Source organism: Maylandia zebra, linkage group LG7 (genome assembly GCF_041146795.1).
Source record: "Maylandia zebra isolate NMK-2024a linkage group LG7, Mzebra_GT3a, whole genome shotgun sequence".
NCBI lineage: Eukaryota > Metazoa > Chordata > Actinopteri > Cichliformes > Cichlidae > Maylandia > Maylandia zebra.
In genome coordinates this window covers 30699932-30717740 of record NC_135173.1, presented here as the reverse complement: position 1 = coordinate 30717740, position 17809 = coordinate 30699932, and the positions used below count along the sequence as shown (strand labels likewise).

Sequence of the window (17809 nt, the reverse complement as noted above, 5' to 3'; positions counted from 1 at the left end):
CAAAGCTCTCAATTTACCGGTCGATCTACGTCCCTACCCTCACTTATGGTCACGAGCTGTGGGTAGTGACCGAAAGAATGAGATTGCGGATACAAGTGTTGGAAATGGGCTTCCTCCAAAGGGTGGCTGGCCTCTCCCTCAGAGATAGGGTGAGAGGTTCAGCTATTCGAGAGGGGCTCAGAGTAGAACCGCTGCTCCTCCACCACATCGAAAGAAGCCAGTTGAGGTGGTTCAGGCATCTGACAACGATGCCTCCTGGGTGGGGTGTTCCGGGCATTTCCCACCGGGAGGACCCGGGGCAGACCCAGGATATGCTGGAAAGATTTTATCTCTCGGCTGGCCTGTGAACGCCTCGGTGTTCCCCCGGACAAGCTGGAGGAAGTGGCTGGGGAGAGGGAGGTCTGGGCTTTTCTGCTTGGGCTGCTGCCCCCGCGACCCGGCCCCGGATAAGTGGAATAAAATGGATAGATGGATGGATCTTTAATATGATCAACACATCTCTTATAATCGGCTGTGTACCACAGGCCTTAAACCGTTACTTAAAAATCCATCTCTTGACCCAGCAACTTAGGTAATTAAAGGCCAATCTCCAACCTTCCTTTCATCTCAAAAATCCTTGAAAGAGTAGTTGTTAAACAGCTAACTGATCAACTGCAGAGGAATGGTTTATTTGAAGAGTTTCAGTCAGGTTTTAGAGCTCATCACAGACAGAAACAGCTTTAGTGAAGGGTTACAAATGATCTTCTTATGGCCTCTGACAGTGGACTCATCTCTGTGCTTGTCCTGCTAGACCTTAGTGCAGCATTCGATACTGTCGACCATAATATCCTATTAGAGCGATTAGAACATGCTGTAGGTATTACAGGTACTGCGCTGCAGTGGTTTGTATCATATCTACAGTGGCTTGCAAAAGTATTCGGCCCCTTGAACTTTTCCACATTTTGTCACATTACAGCCACAAACATGAATCAATTTTATTGGAGATTTATTGGATTCCATTGCAATGTCTCTACCAGCTTTGCACATCTACAGACTGAAATCCTTGCCCATTCTTCTTTGGAAAGCAGCTCAAGCTCAGTCAGATTAGATGGACAGCGTTTGTGAACAGCAGTTTTCAGATCTTGCCACAGGTTCTCGATTGGATTTAGATCTGGACTTTGACTGGGCCATTCTAACACATGGATGTGTTTTGTTTTAAATCCTTCCATTGTTGCCCTGGCTTTATGTTTAGGGTCGTTGTCCTGCTGGAAGGTGAACCTCTGCCCCAGTCTCAAGTCTTTTGCAGACAGGTTTTCTTCCAAGATTGCCCTGTATTTGGCTCCATCCATCTTCCCATCAACTCTGACCAGCTTCCCTGTCCCTGCTGAAGAGAAGCACCCCCAGAGCATGATGCTGCCACCACCATATTTGACAGTGGGGATGGTGTGTTCAGAGTGATGTGCAGTGTTAGTTTCCCGCCACACATAGCGTTTTGTATTTTGGCCAAAAAGTTCCATTTTGGTCTCATCTGACCAGAGCACCTTCTTCCACATGTTTGCTGTGTCCCCCACATGGCTTGTGGCAAACTGCAAACGGGACTTCTTATGGTTTTCTGTTAACAATGGCTTTGTTCTTGCCACTCTTCCATAAAGGCCAACTTTGTGCAGTGCACGACTAATAGTTGTCCTATAGACAGATTCCCCCACCTGAGCTGTAGATCTCTGCAGCTCGTCCAGAGTCACCATGGGCCTCTTGGCTGCATTTCTGATCAGCGCTCTCCTTGTTCGTCCTGTGAGTTTAGGTGGACGTGTCATGAATAGGCTGTGTGCAGGCAGGATGAGGACCCAAACGCAAGCACACGGAGGCAGGAATGAACTCAAAACAGTTTTATTGCTGACGGAAGTTAAGACGATGCAAAATAATATGAAACTAAACTGGGAAGTCATAAAGGAACTGACTCATGAGGAAACACACGGAAGGGCACACAGTCATGAGGGAGAACACGACACTGAACTGAGGGAGACGCGGACATAAATGCACAGAGGGTTAATGAGGGAAGTGGGAGCACACGGGAAACACAGCTGACACAGATAATCATAATGAGACAGGGCAGGAGTGAACACAACATGACGCATACTGACGAGAGACTGTAAAACAGGAAGTACACAGAGGTTCAGACAGGAGGAGAGAGAGCACAGGGAGAGCACAGACATAACGGGCTGGGGAAAACATGGAATAAAACACAAGGAGGGGAAACGAGGGCTCACAGATACATAGAGGGGCACACAGGGGGTAATCAAATAAGGAACATCTTAACAGAACAACCTAGGGACCAAGGCATAAATAAGGAACAAAATACAAAACACACGAAAACTAAGAATACTGGGCCAACATGGCTCAGGACCATGACAGGACGGCCTTGTCTTGGTAGGTTTACAGTTGTGCCATACTCCTTCCATTTCTGAACGATTGCTTGAACACTGCTCTGTGGGATGTTCAAGCCTTGGGAAATCTTTTTGTAGCCTAAGCCTGCTTTAAATTTCTTTAAAGCAGGCTTTATCCCTGACCTGTCTGGTGTGTTCTTTGGACTTCATGGTGTTGTTGCTCCCAATATTCTCTTAGACAACCTCTGAGGCCGTCACAGAGCAGCTGTATTTGTACTGACATTAGATCACACACAGGTGCACTCTGTTTAGTCATTAGCTCTCATCAGGCAATGTCTATGGGCAACTGACTGCACTCAGACCAAAGGGGGCTGAATAATTACGCACACCCCACTTTTCAGTTATTTATTTGTAAGAAATGTTTGGAATCATGTATGATTTTCATTCCACTTCTCACGTGTACACCACTTTGTATTGGTCTTTCACGTGGAATTCCAATAAAATCGATTCATGTTTGTGGCTGTAATGTGACAAAATGTGGAAAAGTTCAAGGGGGCTGAATACTTTTGCAAGCCACTGTATCTAATAGACTCCAATTTGTTCATGTATATAGAGAATGTTCTTCACACACTGCGGTTAATTATGGAGTTCCACAGGGTTCAGTACTAGAACCAGTTCTGTTTACATTATACATGCTTCCCTTAGGCAATATTGTTGTATACTATCCCGTAGGCATAGCATACATTTTCACTGCTATACAGATTCTTACTCTGGATGACATTGCTTTGGCCTCCAGTAACACTGTGAGGAACCTTGGAGTGATTTTTGACCAGGATATGTCCTTCAATGCACATATTTAACAAATATGTTGGACTTCTTTCTTCCATTTGCGCAACATCTTTAAAATTAGAAATATCCTGTCTCAGAGTGATGCTGAAAAACTAGTTCATGCATTTATTACTTCTAGGCTGAAATCAAATCAAATCAATTTATTTATATAGCACTTTTCACAGGATAAAAACCACAAAGTGCTTCACAGTAATATAAAAAAGAAATACATAAAATACATCAATAATAAAACACACAGCACAAATCTAATTAAAAGCCAATCTAAATAAATGAGTCTTAAGCTGCTTTTTAAAAGAATAAATACAATCAAGGCAACGTAATGATGGAGGGAGAGCATTCCACAACCTGGGGGCCACCGCTATCACCTCTAGTCTTAAAAAGAGTTTGTGGGACTACCAACAGCCTTTGATTAGAAGATCTCAGGCTGCGAGAGGGAGCATGGGGTTCTAACAGATCAGAAATGTAAGCAGGGGCATCACAATTCAAAGCTTTAAAAGTCAGTACCAAGATTTTAAAATGAATTCTAAAATGTACTGGAAGCCAGTGTAATGAACGTAAATCTGGTGTAATGTGCTCTCTTTTTCGTGTCTTAGTTAAAAGCCTTGCAGCAGCATTCTGGACTAACTGGAGACGGTCAAGATTCCTTTTGCTCAAACAAAGAAAAAGGCTGTTACAATAATCTAAGCGAGATGAATTAAAAGTATGAATAACCATTTCTAACTCAGATTTAGACAACAAAGTTCGCAGTTTGGAGATGTTTCTTAGCTGAAAAAGGCAGTTCCTAATTAACTGGCGAGAGTGTTGTTCTAGGGACATGAACTACTGTAATTCATTATTATCAGGATGTCCTAAAAACTCCCTGAAAAACCTTCAGTTAATCCAAAATGCTGCAGCAAGAGTACTGACAGGGACTAGAAAGAGAGAGCATATTTCTCCTGTATTGGCTTCACTTCATTGGCTTCCTGTTAAATCCAGAACTGAATTCAAAATCCTGCTCCTCACATACAAGGTCTTAAATAATCAGGCCCCATCTTATCTTAATGACCTTGTAGTACCATATCACCCTATTAGAGCACTTCGCTCTCACACTGCAGGCTCACTTGTTGTTCCTAGAGTATTTAAAAGTAGACTGGGAGGGAGAGCCTTCAGTTTTCAGGCCCCTCTACTATGGAACCAGCTTCCAGGCTGGATTCAGGAGACAGACACTATCTCTACTTCTAAGATTAGGCTTCAAATGTTCTGTTTGGTAGAGCATATAGTTATAGGCTGGACCACGTGACCCTGAATCCTTCCTTAGTTATGTTGCTGTGTTGTGAGTTATGTTGCTGTGATTTGATGATATATAAATAAAACTGAATTGAAATCTTGTAGGTCCCACAGTCTGAGAAACAGTGACACAGCTGATCACTGTGATTTATTATAAAATAATGCAAACAACTCTTCAAAGGTGTTTATTTAGTTTCACTGTGGGATTAAATCTTTGTGCGAGTGTAAAGCTGAGCTCAGTGAAGTCAAAGAGAAGGCTCCGTCCAGTCTCTATCAGTGTTTCTGTGACACGTTCATAAACTCATAAACACTAAACTGCAGCTGCTGGTTGTGAACTCGGCTGACTTCATGTTTCCAGGATTTACACATATGTCTTCAACACTGTAGGATTTTCATACAGGTAGTCTCATTAAGCTGATTACAAGGCACGTGTATAAAATGAACCCCGTGTGCTGACACAGTCTGACCAGAGGGGGGCGCCTGCGCACTGCTGATTTTGTGTTTCAGTCTCTTTCAGCAGGTTGAAGCATCTTCCTGATCATCATCATAACACAACACCATAATTTAATCTGTCCAGCTGCTCCAGATTACTTTGTTATTTCTCTCCAACAATTCTCTTATCAAAAATACAAAATCAATAAACTTATAAATAGAATCAATCTGAGGTCTGTCGAGTTAAATTTTTTATTCGCATAAATGCATCGAGCCTGAAATATTATTATTAATTATTAGTAGTTTATTGTAATCAATAACACATTTTCTCAAAGATTCAAAGATTTAAAAACAAAATCGTTTGTTGATTTAAAGGATTTTCAAAACATTATTTAATTACTGTTATTAGCAGCAGTATTATGTCTTTGTACTGTGGTAACAGTGGGTGAACTTAAAAGGACTCAAAGTAATCTATTACATCTAAACTAAAGTAACCCGAATCAAGCAGTGCTTCATATTTTCCATGTTTTGTGTTATTAATGATCAGCTGTGATGTCATCACTCCATCCGGTTCTATACAGGAGCAGAGGTTTGAAGTTTAGGAAAATGGAAGCAATAAAACAGATTTTTTTTTACTTTATTAGTTTTTTATTCTTATTTATCACCGAAGACCTGCTAGATTTAATTAATTTACTAATTAAAAACTAATGAAGCCTAATTTTTCCTTAGTTGCAGGCTGCAGTGTAGCCTGAGAGGTCAAATCTAGGGCTGGGTGTGACATCACTTCCTGTTACTGTTTTCTGTGACTCATTTGTTTCTGGCTCTGTCACATTTACATGTTAGAGGAACAAATAGGAAAATCTGCCCCACATCTGCCATAGGGAGGGGTTTATTTTGTTTCAACGACAACAACAGGTATTCCAAAAAAAAGAGAGAAAGATAATATATTAATAATATATTATAAATGATCATATTTTCACCTCAGTAATTATATTAGAGGTGAACATCATTATCATTGATTATTAATTGTTTGTGGATGATGAAGCGAATAAATAGAAAATCAGCAGTAAATGAGTGTTAAAAAAACGTCTTTTCATGATCCCCCAGAAGGACCTGCTGCACTTTTTTATGCTGCAGCTTTTCAAATTTCCAATATTTCCTTCAAAATAAAAGCCTGAAATGAGTTCCAAACCCAGGGCTCGAGTCCCCGTAAAGGGTCACAAGGAAATTTTGAGCGGTCATGAGAAAGTTTGAAGAGATTAAATTAAAGCGGAGAACTTAAGACAGGAAATGACTCAGATCTTTGTGACTAACCGTCCAGATGTTTACAGAGGCTGAGCTCATGTTTGACCTGCAGGGTTTTTATCTCAGATTGTTTTTAGTTTAGAGCTGAAACACAAACACGTTCCTCTTAGGTCTGATCCACAGCCCGACGGTCGAGGCTGCCACTCTCAGAATTTATTTGTTCGTTCATTTCATGCATGAATTACACTGTAAAAAAAAAAGAAAAAAAGGGGGCGGGGGGGGGGGGGGGGGGGGGGTGGAGGTTTCTGTAAAATTGAAAAATTTAACGTGTAGTTTAAAAAAAACAGAAAATATGGAAAATAATTTTTAAAATAATAATAACATGAAAAAATGTTCATTTTAAAACTGTTTACACTGTATTTTACAGTTGTTGTTGTTTTTGTTTTTTCTGTGTGTGCGCTGTTAATAATCTTTATTGTTTAAAATGATAATGTTCAAATGTTCCTCTGGAAAAAACGAATCAACTTCATTTTGCAGTTATAAAAATACACTTTAGCTTCCATTTACGTTTATAAGAAGTTTTTAAAAATAGAAATTAAATAAAATCCAGCCTTTCCTTTAAACCTTTAGTTTGATTAATCTTCTGGTCTGTGTGTGTTGTTATGGATAAACTCTCCCAGCTACTAAGATTTGCCCCACAAAATTGGATTTGGTCCTCAGTGACCTGCTGGATGTTAAACTGTTTATAAAACCAGCGGTCATTTATCCGTGCGGTGTACAGGGCACATGAACGCAACGCAATCTGAGCCCTCTGAATTTTAAAAGAAATCTTGACCCTTAAACATTTACTGACTTTATCTTTAATAAAATTTGCTAAACTTTTATTTCTAAATGTAAAGCTGTGTGACCGATCATCTTTAACTCACCATTCTTACGTTAACTGAAAGTAACAGCAACTTATTCAATTACAGACAAACTAAAGCTAATACATAATAAATAAACAAAGGTCAGCTTTACTTCTTGCAAAAAAGCAGTGTCAGCATAACAATGAAGCGTTATATTAAACTGTTTGTTTTAAGAATTCAGGAGAAGTCAGACACATTTAATATTTTATATCAAAGTAAGAGCGCTCTAATTAATTTTAAGTTAAGCAGTTTGTACAGATTTAATTTAGTAAATGTTATTATAAATAAACTCAAAGATTATACAATAATTAACCTAAAAATGTATGAATTAAGTTTAACGCATTAATTTGAATCAACCAAAAAACAGTTCTGGAAACACTGTTGTTTGTTTGTTTGTTTGTTTGTTTGTTTGTTTGTTTGTTTGTTTGTTTGTATGTGCATTTCTTTTCTTCTTCTTTTTTTGTTGCTGTTGTAACCAAATTTCCCCTTGTGGGACAATTAAAGGATTCTTCTGTTCATCTATTCTATTCTACAAAGTGGCATCAAACCATCAAGCAGCACTTTCCTTTCCATGAAATCAGAGTCATGTGGATAATTATTATAAAATGAATTTAATGTTCTTGGTGATTCCTCCGAAATATAAGCGTTGCTATTGCAGCGCCCCCTGCTGGCTAGTGTTTGTCTGTTTAGATTTAAAATGATTAAAAAATATTTTCATTTATTAAGACAAATTTTAGTATATTTTATTAAACAGTAAAGCGTGACTGAAATCATGTTTATTATTTCAATCACAAAAGCAGAATGTGTTTAATTTTTTTTTCATGCATTTTAATTTCCACTATTTGACTTTATTTTATTTTACTTTATTTCATTTCTTTTTACCTCATTTTATTTTGTTTTAATAACCGACCTGGTTTTGCTCCTCTGATTATTTAAATCATACTTTTGTCTCTGACCTTTAAATTCTCGTTTTTCTCTTTCTTCACATTTTTTTATTTCCCATCACTCATCTCATTTCTGCTCAGCCAATCACGAGGCCCTCCTGAACCGGGAACGTCTACGTCACCCCCAGGTTAACCAATCCGGAGAGACCACCCCTGCCCGTCCTCAGCCCCCCTCCCCGTCCCCCTGTTCTCCCTCCTCTCTAACTTGGGGCTGATAGTCTCGCGCGGATGATCAGCTGTTATTATCTCACGCAACTCGCGGGCGGAAGCAGCGCGTGCGCCTGGTGCCTATCCGGGACTCGGAGCTGGACTCAGGCTGTCTGCATAGAGGACCGTGGTGGGATTAGAGCGCAGAGCGGCCCGGGATGGGCTCAGAGCGGCGTTAGTGCGCGCCCCTGCCCGCAGAGCCCGGCCCGCCCCCCGGGGGGATGTTAGCGGCGGGTCCGATGGACGGGTCCCGTCAGAGCGCCTTCCTCCTCAGCACGCCCCCCCTGGCTGCTCTGCATAGCATGACCGAGATGAAGACCCCGCTGTACCCGGCCTACCCGCTCTCCTCCGGTGGCCCCGCCTCCTCTACCTCACCGGCTACCACCTCCCCGAACCCGGGCGGCATGGCCGCAGCCTCCCCGGGCATCAAGAGCTCCACCGGCCCGTCCTCCGGGCTCGGCTCCCCGCAACAGTGCTCCTCTGCCACCCCGCACGGAATTAACGACATCCTGAACCGGCCCTGCGCCACCTCCGCCGGGGCCTCCGCCTCCTCCTCCGCGGGGATCCTGACGGGTCTGCCCAGGTTCAGCAGCCTCAGCCCGCCGCCTCCCCCCGGGCTCTACTTCAGCCCCTCCGCGGCCGCCGTGGCCGTGGCCCGGTACCCGAAGCCCCTGGCGGACCTGCCAGGCAGGACGCCCATCTTCTGGCCGGGGGTGATGCAGAGCCCCCACTGGAGGGACGCTAGGTTCGCGTGCTCGCCCCGTGAGTGGAAAACAAGTGTTAGATCCCAGAAACATGACGTACAATAAAATAATAGAACAGAATAGAAGCAGGCTATGGGCTGTGTGTACTGAATGTCTGTGTCGGCCTCTCGTTTCAGATCAGAGCTCTGTCTTATTGGACAAAGACGGCAAACGGAAGCACACGCGGCCCACGTTCTCCGGGCAGCAGATCTTCGCCCTGGAAAAAACTTTCGAACAAACGAAATATCTGGCGGGCCCCGAGAGAGCCCGGCTGGCCTACTCCCTGGGCATGACCGAGAGCCAGGTCAAGGTAACCGACACCCCTATTTCAATATGTGCTGCTGCTTACCCGTCTGCTTCCACAAACGGAACTTTCACTGTGTTTGTGGGTAAATCGCAGAGAATTCATCAATCATTATATCAGGGGTTTTTCCTTTCGCACTCTTTGTAAAGCGGGCTTGAATCCACGTTTTTCAGCTAAAATTCAGGTTTTAATTTTCCTGTCTCACAATAAAATTATTTAATTAATTTGAAGCAAAAACATTTTTTAACAATCATGTGTACGTTGTTTTAAGTTATTTATCTTGTAACTTATATCTTATTTTTAGGTTTAGGTAAGTTATTATTTTTGAGCTTTAGCTCACAATTTTAACCTTTTACATGCATCGGGTCAGAATACGTGTTTTTAATTAAATCTGAGTTCAAAAGAGGAAAATTAATTATAGAAAGAATGATGACTTAACCTGTCACAGTTTAAATCTGCCTTTATAAATAAAGTTTCTCATATTTAATAAGCTGCCGTTTAGTCGCCTGTATTGGTTTCTGTAGGAATTTAAATGTGAAAACTGGGACTGTTTCCTGTCTTAGCTTTAAATAATAAAAGCTAAATCATCCGAAATGTGAGTGGGCTTCTGTGTGTGCCGCCGCCGCAGGTGTGGTTCCAGAACCGGAGGACGAAGTGGCGGAAGAAGCACGCGGCAGAGATGGCCTCCGCCAAGAAGAAGCAGGACTCTGAGACGGAGCGGCTCAAGGGCACTTCGGACAACGAAGACGAGGACGACGAGTACAACAAGCCGCTGGACCCGAACTCCGACGACGAGAAAATCACACAGCTGCTCAAGAAACACAAGCCCGCGAGCTCCGCGCTGCTGTTGCACGCGCCCGACACGGACAGCTCCTAACCGGACCGGAAGTCCGAACTCAGCTGAAGTCACGTGAGCTTACCTGAACGACAGACTGGTTTTTACCTGCGGGCCGGAGCGGACTGTAAATATGAGTGAGTGGATAGAAATGTGAATATTTAAATTTAATGTTTTTCTACTTTTCATTTGGGTTTAACCCCCACCCCTTTCCCACCACCAACACCACCCCGCTGCGGCTCCTTGAAGGCCTCTCAGGAGGAGACCATGAACGCAGCACGTGTACAGACACAAACGGCGCAAACATTTACATTTTTTTATTATTGTTTTTTTTCTGCTCGCGCACATTTTATTTATATGTTCTGGGTTGTGAGTTGCGTCTGCGCAGTTGTGTACCCCGCAGGCTCATGTAATGCACTTTTATTGAATAAAAAAAGAACTGCAGGTGTTTGCTTTGTGTCGCTGATGCTCGGCTTCATCTGAGGCGGATTCTGGATTTCCTTTTTAAACCCGGCTGAAATCACGCAGAAAACATGGACGATTTTGTAGTTTTGGGGGGCTTTTTCTCTCCTTCGGCTGTCGGTGTTTGTGAGCAGTCACACCCGGCTGCACGTTGCTCTGTCCCGGCTTCAGTCCCGACCAGTCCGCGCTCCCGGGTAACACCACCCTCAGCGGTAACACCACCCTCGCCACCGCTCAATTAAATCCGAGTTCTGTTTCCTGATCAGCGCTCAGCTGATGAATTTTAATTCTGTGATTCTAACGCGGGGTCGAGTTTTTTGTTTTTCTGGAAATATTTTATACATTTAGGATAATAATTAAAGAGCGGATATGAACGTTAATGACTTTGAATCCTGTTTTTCAGTTTTGTTTTGTTTTTTTCGTCTCCGGCATGTTTTAATGCAGCTCTGTGCTCTCTTCTTCTCAGTCTAAATTATATTTTCGCACATTTTTACACGTAAAACGCAGAACATGGGGATACATTTCAGTCAACAGGAACTCCGTTTTAAACTGCCGCTGAAAATATGAAAATAATATTTAAAAGTAGTTAAAAAATAAAGTCCGAGCTGAAGCTCGGAGGATTCTTCCTGAGATTTGATCGCTGATTTCTTTTCCCCACATTCAGTTGGTTTTTCATTTTTAATGCTAAACATTAATTTAATCGTTTTAATGACTCTTTATCACGTGACTAAATTTATAAAACGTATTATTTATTTTATAATTTATAATTATTTTTATTTTTCTCTCCTCAAGGTAAAGAAACAAATGTCATTTTTCCTTTTTTGTGCTTCTGAATTTTTATTTTTGAATTAAATGTTAAACGTGAAACACACAGCAGATCTGAGGACAGACTCAGAGATCAGCTGATCCAGACGAATTATGATGAATAATAAATTCCTGTGTCAAACAGAAACAGAGAAAAACTGACGAGACACGAAAAACTGCGGCAAAAATAATAAAGCATAAGAACCGGGTTTTTTTTTAAATCCCCGTCAGCTTATCACAGAGCAGCATTCATTTATTGTTAAAATTATAATTTGTGAAAGCCAAAGAGAGCGAGATCTGAACTTCCGTGTTTATAAATTTTAAATGTCTGAATCCATCGTAGCGGTCTTGAAGCTGAAATCTTTAATAATAATAATTTGATGTATTATTATTATTATTATTATTATTATTATTATTATTATGCTGTCATTGTGTCCACGGCGCTGTTGTTTCGGTGCTCCTGGCCGGCTGAACATACAGATGACTTTTTATGCACTTTTATTCTATTTACATTTTTTTAAATCGTTTTAAAGGATCGTTTTAAAATGTGTGACTTTCAGTAATTAATGAGGTGAATTAATCCATTAATTGACTCGTTGATGGAAATGGTTTAAACATTTTTCTGAGGTAGCCTATAAATTTAGAGTCCAGCTCAAGCCGTGACCTCGTGCAACTCCAGCTGTTTGTGCTCAGCTGAGTATAAATGAATAAGCCAGACAAACGAAGAAGAAGTCCCGAAGTGATGTTTGTCTCGTTTTTCTTTGTTTTGATGAATCGGTGGCCATAAGCATCTCTCAGAGCTCCACTTCCTCTCTCCCTTTAAAACGAGCTAGAGGCCGGTGAGGACTTCATCCCGGGCTCCTCCCGCGGACTCCTCCTCACAGCTGGGCTCATCCTGGCTGAAGGATCCAGATGTTCTCTGAACATCAGCTCACTTATGTGGAGCTTCTGATTTTATTATTTGATAGTATTATTAAAGTAATGCTTGGTTACATGAACCCTTCACAGCACCAAGCATTACTTTAATAACTGATATGAATAATTACAAAAATGAAACTGATGAATAACAGAAAAAAGGACTACATTTTTAATCTATCATTTTCCAGCAGAGAAAAGTTATTAATTATTATTTTTAATGAACAATTCCAAATGTTCTTTTTTCCGTGTATTTTATGAAACTGACAGAGCATAAAATATTTAGTCTTCATCTGCTTTTTATTTTTAAACCAAAAAACATCTTCATCTTTTATTTATTAAATCTGCTGCGGATTGATTTCCTGTCAGCTGAACGGCTCTCATCCTTCCATTTGTGGGGTTCTGCTCGGGCTACTGCGAGGCTCAGAGGGACCCAGAGTCACATTTCAGGCCCCAGAGGAGCTTCATTCGGCCCTGACTCGGACCTGTGGCACTTCAGGCCTTCACTGAGCATCTGAGGCCCCACAGGGGTCCAGCCCCTCGTGTTTGGCACCTCTGTGGAGCTTCTCAACAGGAAGAAAAATGTTTAATTTTTAATGGACCAAATGAGACGAAACAAAAGAGAAAATAAAAGATTGAAATGTAAAAAAATTATTGAGTATTTGTAATAAAGCTGGAAGAACCAACCAATCGATTGATTTATTGATTAGTTTGCAGCTGTTTAGTGATGAATGATTTTATGTTTCATGCAGTTTTTTTCCCCTGTTAGAAGATCATCTTTTAACTTTTTGTTGTACAAACACGACACATGAGGAGAAATCAGTCAGCAATCTGATGGACGGGGAAGCTGCCGGCCTTCTCACACCTTCACATCGACCCCAGCTGCTGTCAGGGGCTCATCCTCCTCCTTCATCCTCCATCATCACAGCCAGAGACACTTTTAATGGTTTTAATGGTTTTTCTGGTTGGCGTCATAGAGGACGAGGCTTCGAGACATTTCCATGGATGAAGAAGCTGCCGGAGGCTCAAATGTATTTTCCTCAGCAGATGTTTGGATTTCCTGAACACAGTTCCTCATCTTCATCCTTCATCATCGAGCTTTCCTCCTGAAGCTCGCTGCAAGCCAACCTTTCCTCAAAAAATTCCAGAAATTTTATATTAAAACCGATAACAAATAAAATAAAATAATTTTGTTTGTTTTTGCATCTGGACAGAGATGGAAGAGACTCGTCAGGAATCATGAAATAAATATAAACAAAAAACTCCTCTGTGCTGAAACTTGTTCTGTATTCAAAGACAGCTTGTCTGTGTACATAGTCAGATTACTGCTGTAACATGTAACTGAGCCGCTCTGGATTTTTCTCTGATCTGTGATCGTTTCATTCATTAACTCCTTACATGGTTTCCTGCAGGATGTGAAGGATTTCCTCCTTTTTCATTGGCTGTTTCAGATCTCTGCTGGCTGCATCAACATCAGCTTCTGAAACATGACTTTTACAGGCAGATCTGAAATCTACACTCTCACATGTTACTGCACTTTAAACTTAATCTAACAGGAACGAAGAGCAACAAGGCACTCACTTCCAGCAGCTGCTACATCAGCAATTTAAAACAATTAACATAATTTTTTTAAGCAAGTAAAATTAAGATGTATTTTAAAGTTAAATTAAAATCAAATGTAATTAAAATTTAAAAATAAACATTTAAAAGTAAATTTTATTTTAAAAGTAATTGCTATGTAATTTAATCAAAATAAAGCCACAGAAAAAATGGAGGCACAGAAATAAACTTTTTGGAGCGTATCACATCCAAGAAATTTAATCTTTGAGTTTATGAAAATAGAGTTTAAGCAAAAACATTTTTAGTTTGAGTTCCAGATTTTTAAATTTTTCACTTTTCTTTGATAATTGTCTGGATTTATGGTCCAGGTTTCACTGTTTTAATTTATGTTTTGGCTGGCTAGAGAAGATTTAACAGATGAATAAATCCAGCTGATGATATTTAAAACCTGGAGAATTAAACATATCAGACGTTTCTGCACAGCAGTGTCTGCAGGGCAAGGTCTGAGGGCTGCTGATTGGTTGGTTAATGAAGAAGACCATCATTGGAGGCTCCGACGTGTGTTACAGAGGAGATGATGAGCATTGCTGAGGTTCCCAACACGAGGGGCAGGACCCCGAACAGGCACATGAGAGCTGCAACAATGAGCCGATTAATCAGCAGTCAATGGGCAGACATGTGACCTGTGCATGCGATCAGGTGAAGCATCTGGCTTCAGTGTGCTAATCTAACAGAGATGATAAATGCAGTGATTTATTGATGCATTAAATATGAACAAAATCAAATCTTTGTTCATATTTCTGCTCCATCTTTGTTTTTTCTTAGAGCCTTCCAGAGCAGCTTTGCATGATTCACAGCTCAAAATAATCCTTCTTTACCTCTAACTGAGCCTCTCTACAGGCCCTCAAACAAGCTCTTTCAGCTTTCTTCTGGTTGGTGGCCCCTCATAAACAGCAGGCGGGTCAGGTTTGCTTTTTTTGTGGGTTTTGTTACGTAGGGCACAGCTCTGAAGTTCAGGACCGTGAAGCCGCCTCTAAGCGTGCTTTGCTTTAGCATTGGGGTGTATTTAGTTTTATTGAATAACAATCAAGGCCAGCAGTCGTCTGCTTCAAACAGTAAAGGTTGAGCGTTTCAAACTGACGTGAGACGGCTCTTTGGTTCGTGCATTTCTCATTAAATTATGCACATGAAACTCAGTTGGACAAATCTGCCTCAAAACCGAACAGGAAAATAAATATTTAATCTAATTTCTGTCTGTATTTATGAAAACACAGCCTTCCTTCTGAAATTAATCTTTGAATCTAGTGGAATCCATGCAAATATGAACCTTTTCCTACTCTGAGACAGTAAAAGATTACCCTGAGGTCCCCTAATAAAAGCTTGGAGGACATTTCTGAGATATTCTCACCTCACTGAGTGTTCTGACTCATTAGCAGCAGTGAGATAACAGTGATGTTTGAAGGTGTCTGTGGACTCCAGCTGTGGAACAATATCCAATTAAAATCCTTGATTTCACTCAGCAACCCTGGAGCTCCATCTTCTTGGACAGTCTGTTAGTACAGTAACCTCACAGCAGCCATATTATTGGCCACATGATGTAATTAAAAATCCTCCAAAAGGCTCCAAATGAAGCTAGTAAACAGTTAGCAGCTAGAGTCCCCTGTCAATCAGAGGCCACACCTCTAATTATGCAAACTTTAAGCCTTAAAACAATTTTAAAAGCTGAGCTTCATGAAGGAGGAAATATTTTGTGCTTTGAAAAACAAGAATATAATTTAAAAGTAAATGAAAAGTAGAGGATCTATGATAGCGCCCTGTGGAACGCCACAATGCCCCATTCTGTTTTTTTACCCACAGTAATCTCTGATAGTTGCATCAGGTTTCACTTAAACACCTTTAACATATCTGTAATACAACATATAACAATAGAAAGAAGCCCCTTATTAGTACAATAATAAATGGAATAATTGGCTCCAGTGCCAATGGGCTGATTTGTTTTATTTATTAATTTCTTATGTGTCCAGTGTTTTTAAAATACCGCAATATTGGAATTTTGAAATTGCAGTGTGACATAAAAGTGTTTGAATGACATCAAAGTGATGCAGGTTAAAGGGCAAATGTCAGAGTGGGGTCAAAATCACTGTGCTGAGAGTTTGTGTTCTCATGAAGGAAACATGCAGCATGTGGTTAGTATAAGGACAGGCAGAAAGTTGAAAATCTGAATATTATGCCGGATTCTGCAACGCCTGGCTGTGATAAACTTTCCAACCAGATGCTGGTTATAGCCTTTAGAGTCACGCCTGTTAGAAGTTCATAAAAAACAGAAACGTTTTCCGTCAGAATTAAATTACCATGTGACTCTTACAGCCAATCACCTGCCATACTGCTGTGTGTGCATCACATGACCTCCAGTTTGTTCTCACGTTGAGTTGAAGGCCAGAGAAACACTTAGAACAGACTGTTCATGTTGTTCCTCGTGTTTCCAGCTTTGGATCTCCAGGACTGTGGAACATTTGCTTCAGGGTTTCTCCTGCACGTCTGGATTTTCATCCCCTCCCTGCTTCAAAGAATCATTTTTGTACCAGTTTTTTCTTCTTCTTTTTTTTTTAAATTCCTTATTTAGCTACTCAAACAAAAACAGATGTTCGGTGACAGAAGGTGACACTGATCATATTTTCTCTGTAAAACAAGAAGCAGCGAGCAGAAACCAACTCAAACCTGTTGCAACTCACCTGTTGACTTCCACCTGATCTTTCCGTGTCTGTATGCGTGACTAATGCGTATGCCGACCTTTATAAAGAGCCCATTGACGGGCTCTCAGTTGACTGTGTACTACAAGAGATTACACACAAGGACATGTGTCCCGGGGGCCGCAGCTCCCACACATGGCAGCCTTATCTCCCTGAATGCTGCCTGGAGCCGTGTGATAAGGAGCGCCCTGGGATCCTCCATTATGAGCTGTGGTGGCGATGGTGGCGCTCTGAGCAGTCCCCCTTTAAGCACATTCATGGTTGAGTGGAAACATTGTGCAGCTGTGATTCCTGCAGCGTTCCTCTGCTCTCTGAGAGCTGTCAGAGAGGAAATACTCTCACTGCTAACTGGTGTGTGTGCTACAGCAGCTTAATGACAGCCTCTGAAATCATTAACCAATCCTGTGTGAAGAGGAGGAGGAGGAGGTGTTAAAGCAGGTGCTGCTCCAGCAGGAGCACCTGTGATGGAGGAGATGATCTGTTATCAGCCCGGGCCGCTGACCTCGCTCACCGATAACCTCTTTATTGGAGCTTCAGCTCCTGTAGAAGCTCCTCTGCATGAACAGGTGTCCTCACCTGCAAACAAACTGGAAACGAGTTCAAAACTAAAGAAGGTTATCATGGAGACAGAATTCAACTGTTATTGTTTTCAATGACATAAAATGTTTTCTAAAATGACAGTTTTTACACTGCTTTTACTGTGAAAGTCAAATTATTTGTTGTAATATGAAAGTTTCTCTCTTAATGCAAAAGAAGCCATCAGATTTTAAAATAAAGATTTAAATAAATATTTAAAAATATTTAAAGATTAAAACATGTGTTTGTCCATCCCATCACATTAATGTATTTCTGCCAGCCATGTGGTGTTATAATCCAGGGAATTGTATCCATCTTCTTCACCTCATAACTGCTTTTGTGTTACCTGCTGATAGAGTGGAACTACGCTGCTCTCACAGCTGAATATGACATTTAAACGTATAACAATATTAAAATAAAATTAGTGTCAAATTTGCAAATTATGTTTTATTATAGGTCTTTTATGCTATTAAATAAAAATTATGTTTTGGGCTTTGATCAGAAATCAAACATTTCCAGGGCCAATGCGTACAGTCTGGATTACCTCAGCTGAAAAGTAGCAGACCTCGTCTCAGACTGTGTGAATGCTTCTATTTACAGATGATACATAGTTTTATACTCACTTTTTTTTATTATTCTTGTTATTTCA

At 40.9% G+C, this 17809-nt stretch overlaps 1 protein-coding gene across 2 annotated transcripts; it reads left to right on the top strand.

Moving 5' to 3' along the window:
- Positions 1-8222: 8222 nt before the first annotated feature.
- nkx6.1 (NK6 homeobox 1) lies at positions 8223-12969 on the top strand. 2 transcript variants are annotated; one of them, XR_191455.4, is made up of 4 exons: positions 8223-8973; positions 9092-9264; positions 9887-10230; positions 12644-12969. XR_191455.4 is itself a non-coding variant. In XM_004561853.2 (3 exons), exons 1-3 carry the CDS (start codon positions 8433-8435, stop codon positions 10133-10135), a joined length of 963 nt encoding a protein of 320 aa, XP_004561910.1. In that variant the 5' UTR covers positions 8223-8432; the 3' UTR covers positions 10136-10537. The 2 variants fall into 2 exon arrangements, 1 of the variants encoding a protein (XP_004561910.1); XM_004561853.2 differs by lacking the exon at positions 12644-12969 and having other exon boundaries at positions 9887-10537.
- Positions 12970-17809: the final 4840 nt, after the last annotated feature.

Bases quoted from the DNA above. Each gene is read 5' to 3' on its own strand.
- nkx6.1 (XM_004561853.2), top strand. From the start codon at position 8,433: ATGTTAGCGGCGGGTCCGATGGACGGGTCCCGTCAGAGCGCCTTCCTC. The intron at 8,974-9,091 runs GTGAGTGGAAAA...CTCTCGTTTCAG, and splicing joins TAGGTTCGCGTGCTCGCCCC to ATCAGAGCTCTGTCTTATTG. The intron at 9,265-9,886 runs GTAACCGACACC...CCGCCGCCGCAG, and splicing joins TGACCGAGAGCCAGGTCAAG to GTGTGGTTCCAGAACCGGAG.